Source organism: Amblyraja radiata, chromosome 8 (assembly GCF_010909765.2).
Source record: "Amblyraja radiata isolate CabotCenter1 chromosome 8, sAmbRad1.1.pri, whole genome shotgun sequence".
Lineage (NCBI taxonomy): Eukaryota > Metazoa > Chordata > Chondrichthyes > Rajiformes > Rajidae > Amblyraja > Amblyraja radiata.
Window position 1 is genome coordinate 50,087,481 of NC_045963.1, and position 24,342 is coordinate 50,111,822.

Sequence of the window (24,342 nt, forward strand, 5' to 3'; positions counted from 1 at the left end):
GGGTGGGCAGAGGGACCAGACTGTCCCCAACTCTGCTGCAGCTGACGGGGACGTTGCCGGGTTTGTGGCCCCGTGTGTCTGCTGCCCGGAGGCGCAGCCCCGCTCCACCCAGCCCCGAGTGTGGGCGCTGCCGACCCACAGCCCGTCACAGTACAGCCGCACAGGGGGAGACGGGGCCGAGGGCGGCCGTGGCCAGACAACGCTGACCCTGGGAGGGGAGTGTGGGAGCTGTCCCGAGGGATCTGCTCCTTCCGCCGCTTACACCAGGTGTCTGAGTGTCCCTTGGTGCTCGGGTTCAGTTGTGGGCCAGGACTTGCCCTCCATCCGCCGGCACCATATAACCATATAACAATTACAGCACGGAAACAGGCCATCTCGACCCTTCTAGTCCGTGCCGAACACGTATTCTCCCCTAGTCCCATATACCTGCGCTCAGACCATAACCCTCCATTCCTTTCCCGTCCATATAACTATCCAATTTATTTTTAAATGATAAAAACGAACCTGCCTCCACCACCTTCACTGGAAGCTCATTCCACACAGCCACCACTCTCTGAGTAAAGAAGTTCCCCCTCATGTTACCCCTAAACTTCTGTCCCTTAATTCTCAAGTCATGTCCCCTTGTTTGAATCTTCCCTACTCTCAGTGGGAAAAGCTTATCCACGTCAACTCTGTCTATCCCTCTCATCATTTTAAAGACCTCTATCAAGTCCCCCCTTAAGCTTCTGCGCTCCAAATAATAAAGCCCTAACTTGTTCAACCTTTCTCTGTAACTTAGTTGCTGAAACCCAGGCAACATTCTAGTAAATCTCCTCTGTACTCTCTCTATTCTGTTGACATCCTTCCTATAATTAGGCGACCAAAATTGTACACCATACTCCAGAATTGGCCTCACCAATGCCTTGTACAATTTTAACATTACATCCCAACTTCTATACTCAATGCTCTGATTTATAAAGGCCAGCACACCAAAAGCTTTCTTTACCACCCTATCTACATGAGATTCCACTTTCAGGGAACTGTGCACAGTTATTCCCAGATCCCTCTGTTCACCTGCATTCTTCAATTCCCTACCATTTACCATGTACGTCCTATTTTGATTTGTCCTGCCAAGATGTAGCACCTCACACTTATCAGCATTAAACTCCATCTGCCATCTTTCAGCCCACTCTTCCAACTGGCATAAATCTCTCTGTAGACTTTGAAAATCTACTTCATTATCCACAACCCCACCTATCTTAGTATCATCTGCATACTTACTAATCCAATTTACCACACCATCATCCAGATCATTGATGTACATGACAAACAACAGTGGACCCAACACAGATCCCTGTGGCACCCCACTAGTCACTGGCCTCCAACCTGACAAACAACCATCCACCATTACTCTCTGGCATCTCCCATTCAGTCACTGTTGAATTCATCTTGCTACTCCACCATTAATACCCAACCATTGAACCTTCTTAATCAACCTTCCATGAGGAACCTTGTCAAAGGCCTTACTGAAGTCCATATATACAACATCCACTGCTTTACCCTCATCAATTTCCCGAGTAACCTCTTCAAAAAATTCAAGAAGATTAGTCAAACATGACCTTCCAGGCACAAATCCATGTTGACTGTTCCTAATCAGGCCCTGTTTATCCAGATGCTTATATATATTATCTCTAAGTATCCTTTCCATTAAACGCTGCTCTTTCGCATTTATATCTTTTCTGTGTCCGTGAGCAGCAGTGATGTTGGTGGTTTTTACTAGGTAAGAACATACGTGTTGCGTGTGTGGTACTCCAGAAGGCTTGAGCGACTCCTTGCATCACGCCCTTTGACCTTATGATCTTCCATGCAACCCCACCTATTTAAATACGGCCCTTCCCCTGCCGTTACTCGAAGTTGGTCCTTTAACTACAGAATATTAGGGTGGGATGATTTGAATGAAACACAAGAAAGAAGAGTCTTGATGGTGGATATTAAGAGAATATTTCAATTTGTGGGAGAGCTTGAAATTAGGCATCACTTTAAGCAAAATAGTTACTAATATGAGGAAGAGACAATTCACAATTGAAAAGATGATTGAAGTCTTCATCAAGCAGTGGAAACAGATCCTTCAAATACTTCTTAAAGTGGAAGGATAAAGATTCATAATAAGGGAGTGAACAGTAAATGTGCAGAAATGTGGTCAGATTAGCCATGACCTTATCAAATGGTAGGTAGACAAAAATGCTGGAGAAACTCAGCGGGTGAGGCAGCATCTATGGAGCGAAGGAATATGCGATGTTTTGGGTCGAGACCCTTCTTCAGACCATTCTATCAAATGGTAAAATAGGTTTGAGGGATCAAGTGGTCTATATGTTCCTAACTCGCATATTTCTACATTTTATTCATCAGCTTCATTTTCTATGGTTTAGTTAGAAATCTCAGCACATATACAAGCAGGGCTTTCACTTAACTTTTTTTCCCTGTTGCCAGCCGGGCAACCTTGACAGCTTTTTAGGTTGCCAAATGACAGTTTAGGTGGTCATTTAAGACAGTTTGTATGACGCGTGTGATAATATGCTCGGACGAAGTGCGTAGTTACCAGTCGGAATTATGCTCAATGAAGCATTCACATATTATGTTCAAGAAGGAACTGCAGATGCTGGAAAATCGAAGGTAGACAAAAGTGCTGGAGAAACTCAGCAGGTGCAGCAGCATCTATGGAGCGAAGGAAATAGGCAACGTTTCAGGCCGAAACCCATCAGTCTGAAGAAGAGTTTCGGCCCGAAACGTTGCCTATTTCCTTCGCTCCATAGATGCTGCCGCATCCACTGAGTTTCTCCAGCACTTTTGTCTACATTCACATATTATTTCTGCTTCAAATAACTCAAACTAAACATATTCACCAATCAAGACACCACAGTGACATGCAGCAACATTATAATACAATATCTCAACTCTTTTTACACATTGCAATTAATGCAATTTCTATTAGTTCTTTCCACTTCCAAACAAAAAGGTGGTTGGATTATTCAGCTTATGATCAACCTGTGTCAATAAATCCTGGATCATGGTAACATATATGCTTAACCATGCACACTACAGATTGATGCAAGCATGTTTTCTGTCAAGGACAGAAAATTACCATGACATGGCCATAGCATGGGTCGTTATTGCTATTGGCACAGAAACACTCTGGCTTCCCACATAATGTATCCATAACAAAATATACAGGTTGCAAGGAAATTTCTAAAGGCATTTTATGATAATAGCTGTTAAAACCGACTATACCCATCTGACTGACAAGAGATGGCCAAAGGACATATCTGCAGCAAATGGTCTTTTGGTAATATGTTTAAAGGTATCAAAACAAATAATAACATTGGGAATTGAGAGCACGGGGGATGTCAGTGGTGTTGAATGGGGGGGGGGGGGGATCAGTATGGGATGGATGGGGGGGGGGGGGAGGGGATCAGCACAGGATGAATGGGGGGGGGATCAGTACAGGATGAAGGGGGGGGGGGGGTCGGGACAGTGTGGATCGGAGGGTCTGTGCAGGATGAATGGGAGATCACTACAGGATGAATGGGGGATCAGTACAGGATGAATGAGGATCAGTAAAAGATGAATGGGTCGATCACTACAGGATGGAGGGATTGGTGTAGGGTAAATGGAGGATGGATCAGTACGGGATGAATGGGACAATCAGTGCAGTATGAATGGGGGAGGGGGAGGGGGAGGGAAGGAAGGTCAGCGCTCCTCGGACAACATCGCTCCACTGCCTTGGCCTTCCCTGTCCAACACCAAAGTGCCGCCGCCAAAGGGGGGTGGCGGTTGGGATCTTCTCGCCACCGCCTCCCCTCCTCCGCGAGCCAACAGGAAGGTGCGGGTCCGAGCGGTGAAGCTCAAAGATCTTATAGCTATAGGATCTTTAGTGCAGCTGCTTCAGATGGTGGAGGCGGTGGAGCCGCTTTAGCGGCCGCTGTTGTGGCCGCTGCTGCCGCTGTTCGGGGCCCGTCATTCGATCCGACACTTCGTCACCACGCACCTAGTATCTTTGCCCCGCAATACAGCTGCCGCCGACACGAAACGTCACGTTCCTATTTTCCAGAGATGCTGCCTGACCCGCGGAGTTACTCCACAGTTTTTTGTGTCTATCGGTATAAACCAGTATCTGTGTGCCAAGCCGGGCAAAATGACTCGACGTTTAGGTTGCCCGGCGGCACTTTGGGTGGTCAATGGCACCCAGGCAACCGCTAATTTCGAGCCCTGACAACCCTACGGCACAAGGACAAGCCAACCACTAACCACCCATTTACATTACTCTTACATTAGTGCCATTTGTTTTATTCTCCTCACATTTAATTATATTAGTCCCTTATATTATATTAGTATATTAGCCCCTATATTATATTATACCTTAAAGGCAATTTACAGTGGCTAATTAACCTAGGGGGGAAACATGCAGTCACGAATAGGACAAAGTCAGAACTGAACCTTGGCCCCTGTTTGCATGTGGCCTCATTCTGGCAATGGAGGAGCCCCAGGACAGAAAAAGGTCAGCTTGGGAATGAGGAGAGGAGTTAAAGTGGTCAGCAACCAGGAGATCCAGTAGGCCTTGGTGGACCAAGCCCAAGTGTTCAGTGAAATGATCACCGAGTTTACAACCCAATGGTACTTTCCCACGTTAAATTTTCAATTTTTAAGTAACCTCTAACTACCCCACTGCAACCACCCTTTTCTACTTCTCTTTTTGCATACGCCCCCCTCTTTTCTCACCCCTCCTCCCATCTGTTACTTTCCTCCCTTCGTCTCACAAATGGAAACTCTTTAAACCAGTCTCACATCTACTGTTCTTATCTCTGGCCTTTGTCCCAACCATCCACCTGTCAAAACTCACCTTGCCTGTGTCAACCTATTACCAGCCATGCTTTATCCTGCCTCTCTTTTCCAGCTTTGTTCTCCCTTCCTCCTCCTCCCTCCCCACTACAATCAGTCTGAAGAGGGGTCCCAACCCAAACCTATCCATGTTCTCTAGAAATGCTGGCCTGTCCGAGTTACTCCAGCACTTTGCGTCCTTTTGTGCATTAACCAGCACCTGCAGTTTTTTTTGTTTCTGCGTCCAAATAGGATGCTTTCTATGGTGTATCTGTAGAAATTAGAAGCGTCATTGGAGACACAAATGTCCTTAGTCTTAAGGAAGTAAAGACCTGTTTTATGTTTTTTTGGCTATAATGTCAATGTGGTAGACCCAGGACAAATTGTTGGTATATATTTACACCTAGAAATTTGATGCTCTTGACCATCTTCACTTCAGCACCATTGTTATGATTGGGACATGTATTTTGCTGACATTGAGGGAGGGGTTATTGTCTTGAGCTCCATTGCCTTCCTGAACTCTATCTCGTCATTGTTCAAGATCTGGCCACAACTGTATATACAGTTGGAACAGAATTTGGCTGCACAATTGCGAGTGTGTAGGGAGTACAGCATGGAAGAGAGAATGCATCCTGCAGGGTACCCATGTTGAGAAATATCCTAAAGGGTGTTTAGTCCTTATGGATTGTGGTCCATGTGCCAAAAAGTTGAGTACCCAGTTGCATAGGAATGTGATGAGCTACACGTACAAGAGTTTGGTTAAAATTATGGCGTGGAAGGCCGAATTGTAGTCAGTATCAATCTTATGTATCTTTGTTATCCAAATGCGCCAGAGATGACTGTCAGGCCAGGGAGATGTCTGCCATGTACCCGATGAAGTGGTAAGCAAACAGTTATAGATCAAAATAGTCGGAGGCTGAAGTTCTGGGTAGCACCGTCTGTCTGTCTTTTTGCTTTTTTTGTTATTTTTTAGTGCGTTTTAAAAGTATGTGTTAATGTTCTCTGGTTTGTTTTATGTGGGGGGGTGAGGGAGGGGGTCAGGGGAAACCTTTTTTCAATCTCTCACCTTGCCGGAGATGTGATTGGTTTCCGGATTGTATCTCCGGTCGCTCTGTGGCCTAACATCATGGAGCCGGCGGCCTTACTCGAGACTGACTTTGAGCCCCACCGTGGGGCAGTAGACTTACTATCGGACCCTGCGACCCCTTGCCTTAGATCGACGCACCAACAAAGAAGGGAAGAGTTGGAACTTTTTTTCGCTTTCCATCACAGTGAGGAATGTGGAGGAGTCACTGTGGTGCAGGTTTATGTTAAAATGTATTTTGTGTGATTTGTTGGTATGACTATATGGCAAGTCAAATTCCTTGTATGTTGCAAAACATACTTGCCTAATAAAGTATGATTATGAGTATGATGTACGTTATGACCAGCTTCTCAATGTGCAGCACGATGGACATCAGAGCCACCATGTGTTTCATTGGTAGTGGTCTTCTTAAAACAGGTATGAACCTCTGGATGGAGTAAGGAAAGTTTAATGATGTCTGCAAATACTCCTGCCAACTGGTCCATGCAGGTTCCAAGGGCAGGTACTCCATCCAGGCCAGTGGCGTTCCGCATGGTAATTCTACGGAAGGACGATTTGGCGCTTATGACAGAGACCACAGGTAAGGGTTCTCTCGAGGCTGTTAGTGCAGGGGACATCATTCCACCGACCTTCTGTTAAAGACACAGAACGCATTGAGCTCATCGGGGTAGGATGCTTTAGAGTCCACCAACTCAAAATAATCACAGAGGATCTCATCCATTTTCTCAGATCAGTATTATACAACTTTATGCATTGAATGCTTGCACTCGTTTTGGCTTGCAATGAAGGAACTGCTTTTCACTTTACTTCCTGAACCTGCCAAGAGTAGTAAACAGACCAGTCCATCACAGACTCATCACTTCCTTCCTTACATCCAGCCGATTTTCCATTGACCATTGCTACACAACCATCAAAGATGCATACTGTTCCTTTCCCTGCCGGCATTTGGGGGGAACAGTCTGAAGAAGGTTCTCGACCCGAAACGTTGCCCATTTCCTTCGCTCCATAGATGCTGCCTCACCCTCCGAGTTTCTCCAGCACTTTAGTCTACCCCCATTCATCTTGTATTGAGCCCCCCCATTCATCCTGTACTGATCCCCCCATTCATCCTGTACTGATCCCCCCCATTCATCCTGTACTGATCCCCCCCATTCATCCTGCACAGGCCCTCCAATCCACTCTATACTGTTCCCCCCCCCCCCCCCCATTCATCCTGCGCTGATCCTCCATCCATCCTGTACTTATCCCCCCCCATTCAAGAAGAATGGGGGGGGGAAACAGTCTGATGAAGGGTCTCGACCCGAAACGTTGCCCATTTCCTTCGCTCCATAGATTCTGCCTCACCCGCTGAGTTTCTCCAGCATTTATGTCTACCCCCATTCATACTGTACTGATCCCCCCATCCATCCCGTACTGATTTCCCCCATTCAACACGACTGACATCCCCCGTGCTCTCTCCTCACAATTTTACATACTCCAACCAACACGTACTAATTCACCTGCCTCAATCCATCCATTCCGCACCGATTGCCTTCTCAACCCCCCCCCCCCCCCCCCCCCCAGCTATCTATCCACCCCGCACTGATTCACACACACCCCCTCCCTGACCCTATTGTGCTGGAAATGTCTTCAGAGTGAACATTGACTATGTTTGATAACGGAATGCAATCAAATGTGTTTTAATTCCCAATGTTATTATTTGTTTTAGTCCATAAAGATGGATTAATTAAATTGTGAACACGTGAAACATTAAAACCAGAGTGTTCGATTGTCACTGCTACCGTTGACACGTTATTACAGAATTCATTTTAACGGCAAATCAATGCTTTTAATATGGAGTATCATTACTGCAGTTATTTAATAAACAACATTCACAACTATACGTTAGATTTATCCAGGTTTTACTTCTACATTCAGTCATATACATCACAAATTTGGTCAGGAGATATTTCAGTTGAAATTATAACATTAATTCTGAAGTGGGAGTGACGGAAACAGCGTTTATCAATATTTTTTTTTTAACCTGATGCGTACAAACTGGGTATCTTCATTGCTGTTCACAACACGTACATCTAATCTAAATGTCCCGTAATGTGGTATTTTGACACCTTTATATTACCAAAAGAACATTTGTTGCAGATATGTCCTTTGGCCATCTCTTGTCAGTTAGTGTAATGTTTAACCTGTCAGATGGGTATAGTCAGTTTTAACAGCTATTGTCATAAAATGCCTTTAGAAATTTCCTTGCAACCTGTATATTTTGTTATGGATAAATTATGTGGCAAGCGTGAGTTTTTCTGTGCCAATAGCAATAACGACCCATGGTATGGCCATGTCATGGTAATTTTTGGTCCTTCACAGAAAACATGCTTGCATCAATCTGTAGTGTGCATGGTTAAGCATATGTTACCATGGTCCAGGATTTATTGACACAGGTTGATCATACGCTGAATAATCCAACCACATTTTTGTTTGGAAGTGGAAAGAACTAATAGAAATTGCATTAATTGCAATGCGTAAAAAGAGTTGAGATAGTTTTATAATTTTGCTGCATGTCATTGTGGTCTATATCATGTCTTGATTGGTGAATGTTTAGTTTGTGACTTTATTTGAAGCAGAAATAATATGTGAATGCTTCATTCAGCATAATTCCGACTGGTAACTACGCACTTCGTCCGAGCACATTATCGCAAGCGTCATGCAAACCGTCTTAAATGACCACCTAAACTGTCATTTGGCAATCTAAAAAGCTGCCATGGTTGCCCGGCTGGCAACAGGGAAAAAAAGTTAAGTGAGAGCCCTGTATGATCATGGCTGATCATCCAAAATCAGTACCCTGTTCCTGCTTTCTCCCCATATCCCTCGATTCCGTTTGCCCTAAGAGCTATAGTAAACTCCCTCTTGAAAACATCCAGTGAATTGGCTTCCACTACCTTCTGTGGCAGAGAATTCCACAGATTCCCACAAATATCTGCAGAGGTCCAAGAAACTGATTGTGGCCATGTAGCATATTTTACAAAAGTAGATATGCTGATGCACTCTCAATCACTACAGCAGTGTGAAGGGACTAAGTGAGTTTGCAGGTGATATGGATGCCGAGGAAACTGAACCACGTTTATCTAAGCTGTTCCTATATTTTGCAAATAGATGCCATTATTTTATTTCGCACCCAGTACATTTAGTTTCGTGACAGTAAAAGAAAAATGTACTCAGAGCAAATGTGATAGCGATAGTCATCCTTAAAGATAACTACAATTAATAATTTTTAACAATCCCAACATATTTTACATGTTTTCCAATAACGTCAAACACTCAAGTCAGAAGACAAAAGGAATCTGCAGATGCTGGAATCTGGTACAAAATACAAAACTGCCATAAAAGCAGCGTGTCAAGCAGCATCTGCCAAGGCAAAGGGCGCATCTGAAGGGAGGAGGAAAGATTCCAGTATATAGAAGTTTGAAGCTGGAGTGGAATCGCTGGGGAGAAAGTGGGATAGAAGCTGGTAGGTTATAGGAGTAATGAGATGGGAGAGGAGATTGACAAATGGAAGCAGATGGAAAGGGTGATTTGGACCTTGAGTCTCCCTCACCACAGTTCCCCAGGGTAACGCAGTCCTAGCAAACAGAACGGCCTTGCCAGACATGAGGTAGGTATGTACATTACAGAGGGACGCCTTTGATGATCACAAACAACCATGGAAACGAGAGGGCTGTGCCATTGATTCCACCACAGGACACTGGCTCAACCGTCTCAGACAAGTTTGTGTACCTGATGCATTTTTACCTGTCTTACTAATATATATTCATTCCCTTACCCATGCTGGCAAGGAGGGAATGATTAGGATGAAGGAAACGTGGTGGCTCTCGAAAATTCGGCAAGAGGCGCTGAAGCAGGCCTCTGAATGTAAAATTTGCCAACTAAGTAATCCAGGCCAACCACATAAGGTACCCTCAGGGGTGACGCCAATGCCATCACGACCGTTCGAATGCATACAGATTGAATTTATTGAAATGCCAAGGTCCCATTGCTATAAATATTGCTTAGTGATTTTAGATTTATTTAGCAGCTGGATTGACGCTCTACCGACCACTAATTATCAACAGTAAACCTCTACGAACCCCCTGGGGAGCAAGCATCACTTATGAACGAACCTTAGATTTACACGCATTAAATGATGAAATGATAACCTATGTTCAGCAGCTCATATTCTGTCAGCATTACATCTACAGGTAAAGGAGTCCCAGAGGCCAATACCTGACGGTGACCATAGCGAAATAGTCCAACCAGGGGACTACGTACCTATAAGAAATTGGGATCGTAAGAAACTTGACCACCGCTGGAACAGACCATACCAGGTGCTGCTGACTACACCAACAGCAGTGACAGTTGAAAACCACCCATGTTGGATACATCTCTCCTACTGCAAGAAGATTGGACGCAAGAATGGCACGAGTGTTGCTCGTTCTGCCGACAGTCCTAACCATGGCCCAAGTAGCATGGACTAATACCTATCTGCCTACGAGCCAGGAGTTTGCTGTACGGGTACATGGGACTGAATGTTGGGTATGCACCGGCGTTCCGACTAAGCAGTAAGGAAGGAATTTCCTTGGTCCCCATTCCACTAAACCTTCCCGAGAGACTAGCACTGAGATGCTTCTGTAACTCCACTAAAAAAATGTCCTGCCTAAAAATCATACGGATAACAAATAACAAAAACATCAATAAGCAAAATATAGGCCCAAAATAAAATAGCTTTGAGGGATGGTACACCCCTCCCTTTAAACGAGATTGGAAATTAAACATGACTAGCGCAGCAGATATACCCCGACTGCAGATAGTAAGAGATCCGCACAGGCCAGTTAATACGACCTGTTTTTGTCACAACCAAGGCACTGGTGTATTTTTGGGAAACAGTACGCATATGGCAACGCAGTCAGCCACCATTGCCAGCCCACCCCGACCGATTGATCCACATACAAAATATGTGCCATTCTGGGCCTACCTATGGTTACCAGGAATGCCGCCGATAGACGGGGCAACTTGGGAACAACTAAAAGGACCCCATCAACGGACAGAGTGTTGTTATATTGCAAATGTGGTCCCACACATGAAAAGCATGAACCAGTTACACCAGCACTCAGGGATTTCCAAGCGAAGCCTAACGAAGGCTGAGCAAATTTTTTTTTATGATCTCTTCCCGCCCTATGGTAGTATCAGGGGAAATCATTAATATGGCCTTCGCTATGGAAACGCTTACTAATGCCACTGCCGCCTCGAGTGCAACCCGGAAGGAGATAGAAGAAGTAACAGCTGAGATAGAAGCTATGAGAACTGTAGTATTACAGAACAGAATGGCCCTAGATTTTATCCTTGCAGTAAAAGGAGGGACGTGTGCCATAATTGGCCGAGAAAGTTGTACTTTTCTCCCCGATGATTCCTCCAACATTACTGACTTGGCCGCCCATATCAGAATGGAAGTGGCTAAAATAAAGAAGGTAGGAGCTGAATTCTATGATTATAGGTCCGGGGGAGGTTGGTGGCCATTTAATGTGTTTGGAAGGACTTGGGGAATTCTATGGATTGATTATCTTACTAATTGTCATCTTAATTTGCCTGTTGTGATGCCTATGGCCTTTCTTATGTCCTCGGCGAGGACTGTAAATGTTACCATCAAAATGATAAGAGGAGGGAATGAAAAGGTTTTAAATATATAAAAGATACATGGTGGGATACTTGACATTGATGTATATTGAGACGACTAAATGTCTTTGGAATGTCTTGTCCTGAAAGTGCCATCTGATAAGAGACCTGTGCCTTTGAAATATCTTGTCTTGGAAGTACCATCTGATAAGAGACAGATGCCTTTGAAATGCCTTGTCTTGGAAGTACCAACTGAAAAGATGCCTTTGAACTGTCTGGTCCTGAAGGTGCTGTAGTGATGTATATTGGCTGCATCTTGTGACTAAAGATCATAGCTCAAGTATCTTTGCTTGTGACCATGACTAACATGTGACTAAGTGACACAAAGTATAAAGCACCGTGCAAATCTTTGTTCATTGAAGTGGTGGCTCGGGGAAGTCAAGTGTCTGTTGCTTACTTGACTGGTGTATCCCCATCACTTCCGCCGGCTGATGATCAGTAAATCTTGAGTCGGTTTACCTAACCCATTGTGTTGTCTGTTATTAAGAAAAGGAACTTGATCAGCAGGAGGGACTAATGAACTTGCAAGCCACAATGAATTTTGGTAAATATCAAATTCATTGATATTTAACAGACAACAGGTTATTCATTACACACAAGATAGGATTATTCAGCAAAATAAAAATTAAAAAGATGCATTTTTTTGATAAACAATTCTCAAAAAAAAGCTAAATGTTGAGATTCTTCCTCTTTTTGCAAAGACTCAGAAAACATTTTAGATTTACAAACTCACTGCAGAGACTACTTACAAATAAAATGTATCATAATACACACAATGTTCCATGTAATATATTTTCAACATTTGTAAACTTTTTTCTCCAGAAAAACAAATTATTTTGCACTCCCAACCTCTTCCAAAAAGAAATAATGCTCATTCAAACATAAAGCACAAATTGCTGGAGTAACTCATCAGTGGAAGGAATGGATAGGCAATGTTTTAGGTTTGGAACCTCCCTCAGATATGCTAATCAAATTTGCTTTATTCAAATTATCCCATTGGATGTAGCATTAATTCTTACATTATGCCATAATATATCAATTGGATTACCACTTTAAAAACAAACTGCACTTCTAAATGTTTTCCAGAAACACCCTCAAGTTAGTATGCAATGTTAGAACAGCCGGATTTCATGCAAGTAATTATAGAAAGTGTAATGTTTATTACCCGAAAGCTTAAAAAAAATTAAATGGCCAAATATATTTCTTGAATTGTTAACAGTCATCAAAACTGATCATAAAGGGTTCTAGCTGCAAAAAAACAAAGTTAACATCAAAAAAATTTCCAGCCTATTCATGTCTACATCTAAATGAATTCATGATTATGTGCTAGCCAACCTGATATTGCTTAGATAAATAAAACATTCTGTCATTGAAGTTAGTACAACTTTAATGCTTTAAATTAAAGTAAATTCCATCCATCTTCCTCAAAATTGATTTGGTTTCCCATTTTTCATTCACTAACACTCAAGTTCAAGTTCAAGTGAGTTTATTGTCATGTGTCCCTGTATAGGACAATGAAATTCTTGCTTTGCTTAAGCACACAAAAAATAGTAGGCATTTACTACAAAACAGATAAATGTGTCCATATACCATGATATAAATATATACACACATGAATAAATAAACTGATAAAGTGCAAATAACAGAAAGTGGTTATTAATAATCAGAGTTTTGTCTGAGCCAGGTTTAATAGCCTGATGGCTGTGGGGAAGTAGCTATTCCTGAACCTGGTTGTTGCAGTCTTCAGGCTCCTGTACCTTCTACCTGAAGGTAGCAGGGAGATGAGTGTGGGGCCAGGATGGTGTGGGTCTTTGATGATGATACTGCCAGCCTTTTTGAGGCAGCGACTGCGATAAATCCCCTCGATGGAAGGAAGGTCAGAGCCGATGATGGACTGGGCAGTGTTTACTACTTTTTGTAGTCTTTTCCTCTCCAGGGCGCTCAAATTGCCGAACCAAGCCACGATGCAACCGGTCAGCATGCTCTCTACTGTGCACCTGTAGAAGTTAGAAAGAGTCTTCCTTGACAAACCGACTCTCCGTAATCTTCTCAGGAAGTAGAGGCACTGATGAGCTTTTTTGATAATTGCGTTAGTGTTCTCGGACCAGGAAAGATCTTCAGAGATGTGCACGCCCAGGAATTTGAAGTTCTTGACCCTTGCAACCATCGACCCGTTGATATAAATGGGGCTGTGGGTCCCCCTCCTACTCCTTCCAAAGTCCACAATCAGTTCCTTGGTTTTGCTGGTGTTGAGGGCCAGGTTATTGCGCTGGCACCATATGGACAGTTGCTCGATCTCCCTTCTATATTCTGACTCATCCCCATCAGTGATACGTCCCACAACAGTGGTGTCGTCAGCAAACTTGATGATGGAGTTCGCACTGTGATTGGCTATGCAGTCATGGGTATAGAGTACAGCAGGGGGCTGAGCACGCAGCCTTGAGGTGCTCCCGTGCTGATTGTTATCGAGGCTGACACATTTCCACCAATACGAACAGACTGTGGTCTGTGGATGAGGAAGTCGAGGATCCAGTTGCAGAGGGATGCGCAGAGACCCAGTTCTGCGAGTTAGGTAACCAGTTTGTAGGGGATGATTGTGTTGAATGCCGAGCTGTAATCGATGAATAACAGCCTGACATATGAGGTTTTGTTGTCCAAGTGGTCCACTGCGGAGTGGAGGGCCAGCTAGATCGCATCCACCGTTGACCTGTTGTGGCGGTAAGCGAACTGCAGTGGGTCCACTCATAATATCAAAATTCATTCCTAAACAGGTCTCCTCAATACAGCCACAGGCTTGCTCAAAATTGCCACCTCCAACCTTTAAGCACCATTATTGACACTGTACGACAGCCCTTCTCGCCATTTACAACATTACAGATAATTGTCAATTTTGTAGCGAGTGGGAAATTAATGACAGCTACTCCCTTTTCACCCTTAACTTTTCTTATCAAAAGCTGACCACAACTAACAATAGTTCCACTGAACTGATGAATGGATATTCTACCTACACATAAATACACAAAAAAACTGCATCTTGCCCCTATAAATTAAAATTATTTTAACTTGCCTTTCCCAAAGCCCCAATTTGCTATAACCAACAAACTTAGCAAATAAGTAAAATGCAGAGTTAATTCAATTATTAAGATCACAATCCATTTTTCTGATGTTTGGATTACCCATAATTTCCTTGGTCTAAGCATCTTATAAATATACATGTGTTTAAGAAGGAACTGCAGATGCTGGAAAATCGAAGGTACACAAAAATGCTGGAGAAACTCAGCGGGTGCAGCAGCATCTATGGAGCGAAGGAAATAGGCAACGTTTCGGGCCAAAACTCTTCTTCAGTCTGAAGAAGGGTTTCGGCCCGAAATGTTGCCTATTTCCTTCGCTCCATAGATGCTGCTGCACCCGCTGAGATTCTCCAGCATTTTTGTGTACCTTATAAATATACATAGTGACCCTGCATTTCAAAAATTCCACAGACTCATGATCCTCAAAAAACCTTTTTGATCCTTACTCCAAAAACATTTTGGTCCTTACTACAGGTTTAAGCATCCAACTGCTTATCCAAAACTAGTCCCGACTACGGGTGCTGTCGGTATAGAGTTTCTACGTTCTCCTGGTCACCACATAGGTTTACTCCCACACTCCAAAGAGGTACAGGTTTGTACGTTAATTGGCTTTGGTGAAAATTGTAAATTGTCCCTAGTGTGTAGGATAATGTTAGTGTACGAGGTGATCATCTGTCTGCACAGATTCCGTGGGCTGAAGGACCCGTTTCCATGCTGCATCTCTAAAAGTAAAGGATGTTCCCTCTGGAAAAACCTCAAAGTTGGTGTCAGTATTTTAAAATAATGCATCACCCATATGTCTTCTTGGAGGTACATTTCTTTAAATGTTGAAACATTACTGCACTATGCTTAATGGTCCACTGCTGCTCTTAATTTATAAGCAGCACAGTATTCAGTACTGTGTCATCAGTATTCGGGTAATGATAAATCTGAATTGAGCTGAAGATGGTTTTCATTCGCTGACTGTTCTACGGTAGGAGAAGAAGCATTAAAGGTGATGGCGAAAACTGGATCGTTTTTTAAAATATAATCGATAAAGCTCTTTCTAACAAGCCACGGCATTTATCATGCATGCGCCATATTGGAATTTTTTGCCATCTTCAAGGACAATTACTTTCTCAATTATACTCAATTACACCTCAGACCACACCTGGAGTATTGTGTGCAGTTTTGGCCTCCAAATTTGTGGATAGACATTCTTGCTATTGAGGGAGTGCAGCGTAGGTTCATGAGGATAATTCTCGAGATAGCAGGACTGTCATATGTTGATAGAATGGAGCAGCTGGGCTTGTATACTCTGGAATTTGGAAGGATGAGAGGATATCTTATTGAAACATAAGATTATTAACGGTTTAGACATGCTAGAGGCAGGAAACATGTTCCCAATGTTGGGGGAGTCCAGAACCAGGGGCCACAGTTTAAGAATAAGGGGTAAGCCATTTAGAACGGGGATGAGGAAAATCTTTTTCATACAGAGGGTTGTGAATCTGTGGAATTCTCTGCCTCAGAAGGCAGTGGAGGCCAATTCTCTGGATGCTTTCAAGGAAGAGTTAGATAGAGCTCTTCAAGATAGCTGAGTCAGGGGATATGGAGAGAAGGCAGGAACTGGGTACTGATTGTGGATGATCAGCCACGATCACAGTGAATGGCGGTGCTGGCTCGAAGGGCCGAATGGCCTACTCCTGCACCTATTGCAGGGCTCTCACTTAACTTTTTTTTTCTGTTGCTAGCCAGGCAGCTTTTTAGGTTGCCAAATGACAGTTTAGGTGGTCATCTAAGACGGCTTGCATGACGCTTGCGATAATGTGCTCGGACGAAGTGCGTAATTACCAGTCGGAATTATGCTCAATGAAGCATTCACATATTATTTCTGCTTCAAATAATGTCACAAACTAAACATATTCACCAATCAAGACATGATATATCCCACAATGACATGCAGCAAAATTATAATACACTATCTCAACTCTTTTTACATGCTGCAATGAATGCAATTTCTATTATTTCTTTCCACTTCCAAACAAAAATGTGGTTGGATTGTTCAGCGTATGGTCAACCTCGGTGAGACCAAGAGCAGGCTTGTCGATCGCTTCGCACAACACCTCCACTCAGTTCGCAATACCTGCCTGATCTCCTAGTGGCTCAGCACTTCAACTCCCCATCCCATTCCGAATCCGACCTTTCTGTCCTGGGCCTCCTCCATGGCCATAGTGAGGCCCACCGCAAATTGGAGGAACAGCACCTCATATTTTGCTTGGGTAGTTTACACCCCAGCAGTATGAACATTGGCCTCCAATTTCAGGTAGTCCCTGCTCTCTCCCTCCTTCCCCTCCCATTCCCAGCTCTCCCACACCCTACTGTCTCCGCCTCTTTCTTTATTTTTCCCGCATGGGGCCCCCCCCCCCCGCCCGACATCAGTCTGAAGAAGGGTCTCGACCCGAAACATTGCCTATTCCTTTGCTCCATAGATGCTGCCTCACCCGCTAATTTTCTCCAGCGTTTTTGTCTACCAACGGGATCCCAACACTGGCCACATCTTCCCATCTCTTCCCTTCGGCTTTCCACAGAGACCTCTCCCTCCGTAACTCCCTGGTCAACTCGTCCCTTCCCACCCAAACCACCCCCTCTCCTAGCACTTTCCCTTGCAAACACAGGAAATGCTACACATGTCGCTTTACCTCCCTCCTTGACTCCATTCAAGAACAAAAGCAGCCTTTCCAGGTGTGGCAGAGGTTCACCTGCCCCTCCTCCAACCTCATGTATAGCATCCGCTGCTCTAGGTGTCAGATGCTCTACATCAGTGAGACCAAGCATAGGCTTGGCGTTCGCTTCGCCCAACACCTCCGCTCGGTTTGCAATAACCAACCATGAACTCCCGGAGGCTCAGTACTTCAACTCCCCCTTCCGTTCCTAATCTGACCTTTCTGTCCTGGGCCTCCTCCATGGCCAGAGTGAGGCCCACCGTAAATATTTCGCTTGGGCAGTTTACACCTCAGCGATATAAACATTAACTTCTCCAATTTCAGGTAATAATAATAATAATAATACATTTTATTTATGGGCGCCTTTCAAGAGTCTCAAGGACACCTTACAAAAATTGAGCATGTATAGGAAAAACATGTAAGGGGAATGAAATAAATAGTAGAGACATGACTAGTACACAAAGTAAAGACAGAATTCAATACAAAACACAGCATGAGGCAATTAATGCACAGATGAAAAGGGACGGGGACGTGGGGCTAAGGATAGGCAGAGGTGAAGAGATGGGTCTTGAGGCGGGACTGGAAGATGGGGAGGGACACGGAATTGCGGATCAGTTGGGGGAGGGAGTTCCAGAGCCTGGGAGCTGCCCTGGAGAAGGCTCTGTCCCCAAAACTGCGGAGGTTGGACTTGTGGATGGAGAGGAGACCGGCTGATGTGGATCTGAGGGACCGTGAGGGTTGGTAGGGGGAGAGGAGGTCAATGAGATATGTGGGGGCCAGATGGTGGAGGGCTTTGTAGGTGAGGACCAGGATTTTGTAGGTGATCCGGTGGGAGATGGGAAGCCAGTGAAGTTTTTTGAGGACTGGAGTGATGTGATGCCAGGATTTGGTGTGGGTGATGAGTCGGGCGGCTGCGTTCTGGACCAGTTGGAGTCGGTTGATGTAGGTGGAGCTGATGCCAAGGAGAAGTGAGTTGCAATAGTCCAGTCGGGAGGAGATGAAGGCATGGATGAGTCTTTCAGCAGCAGGCGGAGTGAGAGAGGGTCTGAGTTTGGCGATGTTGCGGAGATGAAAGAAGGAGGTTTTAATGACATGGCGGATGTGAGGCTCAAGGGAGAGGGTGGAAACAAAGATCACGCCAAGGTTGCGGGCCTGGGGAGATGGGGAGACAGTGGTGCCGTCGATGGTGAGAGTGGGGTTATTGATTTTGCTGAGTGTGGCTTTGGAGCCTATGAGGAGGAATTCTGTCTTATCGCTGTTGAGTTTGAGGAAATTATGTTGCATCCAGGTTTTTATAGCTGACAAACAGGAGTTGATATGGAGGTAGTCCCTGCTTCCTCCTCCCCTTCCCAGCTCTCCCTCAATCCACTGTCTCTGCCTCTTCCTTTCTTCTTCCCGCCCCCCACCCTCATATGAAGAAGGGTCTCGACCGAAACATCGCCCATTTCCTTCGCTCCATAAATGCTGCCTCACCCGCTGAGTTTCTCCAACATTTTTGTCTACCCTTTCACACAAGTTCTGTTATCCCACTTTCCTCACCCACTCCCTACACATTAGGGGCAATTTTACAGATACAAGTTAACCTACAAAGCCAATGCATCTTTGGGATGTGGGAGGAAACCCACATTCTTGCAGGGAGAATGTGCAAATTCAACACAGACAGTGCCCGAGGACAGGATCGAACACAGATCTCTGGTGTGTGAGGCAGCAAGTCTACCAGCTGTGCCGTTATATTTTGCTTTCCAACACACACAAAAATTATACGTTGATAACTTTGGTTACTTAAAAAAAGAAACTATCCATTTTCAGTCTTAAATCTCTAAGTGACGCTATGTCCCCCTTTACAGCTACTGTATGTCTTAATTCAGTTCAAGACTATGGGGCAGTACATTGGCCATAAAGTTGCAGCCAGAGACCCGGAATCCCTTCCCCCCTCCTCTCTCACCCCCCTTACCCCCCTCTCCCCCATCTGCTCTCCTTCCACTACACCCCTCTCCCCCCACTCCTTTCCTCTCTCCCCATCTCTCCCCCCTCCTCTCCCTTCCCCCCCCCCCCTTCCCCCCCCCCTCCCCTCCTCCACCCCACCCATTCCCCCACCTCTCCTCTCCCCTTCCACCCTCCTCTCTCACCCCTTCCGTCCCCCCTCCTATGGGGGGGCGATGGTTAGTGTGTGTGTGTGTGTGACATCACAGCCCCCCCCCCCAGGCAACCGCTTGTTGAGGGGACGGGCCCCAACGGGTCCCCCTTGGTCTAGTTTTTATTTAAAAGGGTGGCACAGTGGCGCAGCAGTAGCGTTGCTGACTGACAACGCTTGCGACTACGGGTGCTGTCCATACAGAGTTTGTATCGCTGGTCAGTGTGGACTTGGTTGGCCGAAGAGCCTGTTTCTACACTGTATCTCTAAACCAAACTCAAAATTACTACTTGGAATGTAATGCCCGAAACAAAATGCCTGAAAAAATAAATACCAAAAGTTATTTAATCTACTTTCATAAGGAAATTAGAACCTATTTCAAAATATATATAGGGAAAAGAACAGAACACAAGGCAAATTTTATAGTTCTTTCAAGGTCCTGGCACAGGAATGATGAGCCAAACTGTTTTATTGCTGCAAAAGTCAATGTATCAATTAAAATTATTATGGCATATGTTTAAAATAAAAATCACATTTAAAACATTTGCTGATTGATCTATTAGAGGTAATAACTAGATTAATCTATTAAAGATAATAACTCCAAACTTACAATGTGATTTAAGACTCAAATGTTTAAGCAATTAAGCACTAACAGTAAAGGGCCTGTCCCACTAACGCCACTTTTCAGCGACTGTCTTCGACCTTCAAGCTAGAGGGCATTCGCCTGAAAAACCTCGAGCTCGATCAACCATCAGCCATGAAACCGTGAGCTAGATCGAACACACACGCACACACACACGCACACACACACAGCAAAGGCCAGGGAAAGCAGGGGAGCGCTGTCTGAAATTCACACCGCGATGAACAGGATGGTCAAAGACGGCTGGCATAATGTACGGTAAGTCCTTGGGGGAGGGGGGAGGGGGGGGGGGGGGGGGAAGAAAGAGGGAGTGGAGACACTTTTAAGAAGCCAGACAACATAATAAAGTTTAGCAGACATTTAACTTTACCGGACGGTTTTCCTTGGTTCTGAAAACTCCAATGAGCCAATTAAAATGCCCAGTCAGCAAAGGAGATTGCCCAAGGCTACCTCGACTGCCTAACGACCCCACTCCACTGCAGCACTACGAGTTCAAAAGAATCATGCCGACCAATTTTTACTCGCAGAAATTTTTTCAGCATGGTGAAAGTTTTTCTTCGATCAAACTGAGGTTGCGAGTATGCGGGATCTTCCCTCGAGCATGAAGGAGAGTTCCAGTGACCTCATAGGACCTCCTAGGACCACGTGTTGACCATACTGCAAGTTTGAGTCCAGTGCAAACTCTTCTAAACTCGCAAATTAGGTCGCCGCAGTGGGACAGGCCCTTAACTGTGAATTATTATGTTTCAAAGAACTTATATTAGGATCACACTTTAGGCCTAAATATGGTCATGTACATGCCTCCATTTGATTTATATTGCAAGCATCTTTTAAAATAGTTACATTTCCTTTTCTGCAAGAAATCAGCTGTAACTAATTTGTTCTTACAGTTCAGAATTTCAAAGCATTTTAGCTACTCCAGAGTTATTATTTATAGGTACATCAACAAGACACGATTTCCTGATTGTTTGTTTCTGCAATAGGAAGTTCTACTTGCATATTCCACTAACATTAATTCTACAACAGTAGTTCACAATTCCATGACTTGCAGCCACACATTCCATAACAGCAGTAAACAGTTGAAATCTAAAAGAAAAAGTGGGATACTTAAAACGGGTTATAAAAGTCTTGCAAATGATTTTAATTAATTAAAAAACTTATAACTAAAAAGTTTTAAACCACAAGAATATCACAATCATCAGTCCCTATTCTGCACAACAGACAAATCATGTTAATACAAACAGTAAAATGCTGTCCAATACATAAAACAAAGCATTTCTAATCAAGCTCATCTTCTGCAGAAGGCATGTCAAATGAGTTCATCAACGTTTAAGAAGAATATTGAACACTGGCACATATCATCCATAAAGCATTGTTATTAATCTTGCTAACAAACCTACATACCATTACCTTGTCAATGATGTTTACCTCTTCAAAGGCCACAATAAATCACACACTCCCATTTTTTAAATACTAGATTTTTTATGCCATGTTAAACAATGCACAACCCTCCACAGGGAACATAGTCATTTTAAATGAACAGGAAATTGTTTTGTTATTTCCAAACTCCCTAATCGCTTACTCTATTTTTATGATCACATGCCACTAAGGACCAACTGCTAACATTACCACTAAACCAACTGAACACTAAAGAAACAATGGACCCAAGCCAAAACTAATATGTAAACAGATCTGTTTCCTATTTTGATTATATTATAAATCCGCAACTGCAATTGACGAGATTCAAAACAAGTTTTAAAAACCTAATCGAAGTCATTGTTTAAGTAATGGGTCAAAACATTCCAAATCAAAAAATAATCCGAGTTGCATTATGCCGGTTACGTCAGCGTTGAAAACACGCCGCGTAACGTTCGCATACTCAAAAAACTGTACAGTACTCGGGTACTCATTTCTGCAATCCACCCTCCATTAATTCATTCTAAAAATCAATTTCCATTCTTATTCGCGATACCATTTGATAACCTGAAAAATGCCACGCTTACCTCTTTTTTGCACCCATCCTTCCTTCACAATAGTTATATCGCTCATATCCGCGGTTTCCCCCAGACCCCAGCTAGCCGAGCAAGTCGTCTTTTGGACTGGCTCTGCCTTCACACCGTATTTCCTTAAGCCGAATTCCAACCCGATAGACACCACTGTCAGGGAAAATAATACCACAATTTGAACGCGAACAATGACGCACTAAACGATCATATCGCAATTTCAGTCTTGTGATACTTCAGTGACATACTTATCCAGAGGAAAACAATGAAAATACTATTTTCGTAAATGGGCCTTCATGCAATTTAGGATTACATTACTGGACTTCGTTCAATTTGATTCACTTTAATCTAATATCGAACAGTTACTTTACAAAAATAAATACTGTATTTGAAATATAATCACAATATTCCCGCACATTAGAAATATTTAAATAACCGATTTGCAATAAGATATCGGCAGGATTCTTCTGTACATAAAGTTAAATTTAAAGCAAAAAAAGACTAATTATTAATTTAGATGCTCTTTGGAGATGTATTCATCGCCCAATAATTAAGCTTCAGCCTATGTTGTGGCACGACAGGTTCATAGAGTATTACAATAATTTAAACGAGCAAACCTACTCGTCCTTCATTTGAGCTGATAGCATATATTTTTTTAATTAGCATTGGTACCAGACATAACATTCCTACAGCAGACGCTGGGTAGACCCAACATCCTCCACCCAAGAACATTTACTTATATTTCAAATAAGAATGTCATTTTTGAGATAATACATTAAACTGAAACATCCAAACAAAAATACTCAGCGATCTTAAGTGTCTTCTCGCCACCAACCTTACCACCCCCAAACTGACAAAAATAAATTCATACAAAATCAATCTGTCGCTGAATTAGACTGGTGTGCTGAGGCATCTCATTAACAAAATCCTGTCGGGTGAAACTGAAGGAAAGTGCAAAGGACTGTCTGGTAGATAACAAGTAATCGATGCTTTATATATTCTTCATGGAATTCGCAAATTCTGTTTTTTCCTATGGTTACAGGATCTTATTCAAAATCGGCTATTGTACATCACCACAACCACCTCGTCTTTTCATTCATTAAATTGCATTTGCCTAAAAAAAAGTATTCCAAACTGCAACGCAACATCAACAAATTAAGAGTTATTGCTGCCCCCCTCCAGAGCAATTGTGCTCCAAAGTTATTGGGGTTAGTTAGTTGTAGTTATGGTGATGGAGAGGACCGATCTACATTAGGCCACAGACATAAACCCCTCCTCCTGTTCCACCTTCCCCACCCCCTCCTTGTCGTCCCCCTCCTCCCCCCCTCCCGAATACAAAGTCTCCCACTCTATATATAATCATAATCAAAAATGTGCTCTGCGGAAGAGGGGAAAAGGGTGGGGTGGAGGTTGTAGTGAGGTAACGGGCCAGGCCACTGTGGGCCGCCGGCGGCTACCCGCCGTCCATCTCCCATGCCATCCAGACATTGCCATCCAGACATCTCCATCCTACTCGCCTACCTTCAGGCTCAGTTTACCGCCGGCCGGCTCGCTCACCCACCCACCGACCGACTAATCCGCTGCGTGGCTATCCTTCGGGCGGCGCGGCTCGGCTGCTGTTACTGAGGATGATTGGGGGTGTTTAAAACAAATAAATAAATATTGCTGTATTTCTAATTGTTTCACATTGAAACTCCAGCTGCTTCTTGTTCTTGTTGACTTTGAGAGGAAAACTCCTGACGTCACGGGCGACGCGGCTCGTCCGTTACTGGAGAGTTCTCTCTCCCCCCCCCCCGCGCGCTGCCTCACCGGGAAGAAATATCGCGAGATCCGCTGCGCTGTTCCCACCACCACTGGCGCTCCCCCTTCCTCCACTTGCCAGTAGTTGAATGGGAGCATTAGTGACACCAGTGCTTGAGAACCCGCCTAAGAATACTGATTATTCTTCTATAAGAGAAAATAAATTATTGCATGAACAAATTGAAACTAGGTTATCCCTGTTCTGCCATTTATGTTATTATTTTCATTAATTCAAGCATGTTCTGTACCAAGATGTATCACTTACCCTAAATGGCCCACTGGAGACGGCTTGGTCAACTTAACACCCACCTTTTTGCTGGGTAGTCCTCAGCTTTGATCCAACTTTGTGAAGGA

At 43.9% G+C, this 24,342-nt stretch overlaps 1 protein-coding gene across 4 annotated transcripts in view; it reads right to left on the reverse strand.

The window, feature by feature from the left end:
- The window catches only part of akt3 (AKT serine/threonine kinase 3), a 340,627-nt gene extending 316,655 nt beyond the window's left edge, over positions 1-23,972 (reverse strand). For 3 of the 4 annotated variants that reach the window (XM_033025852.1, XM_033025854.1, XM_033025851.1), the window contains exons 1-2: positions 23,710-23,972; positions 22,189-22,341 (exon numbers count right to left, since the gene is read on the reverse strand). In XM_033025852.1, the coding sequence (XP_032881743.1) occupies positions 22,189-22,234 (46 nt within the window). In that variant the 5' untranslated portion in view covers positions 22,235-22,341; positions 23,710-23,972. Of the gene's footprint in view, positions 1-22,188; positions 22,342-23,709 lie in introns of those variants that run through there. The other variant, XM_033025853.1, reaches the window with a different exon arrangement.
- Positions 23,973-24,342: the final 370 nt, after the last annotated feature.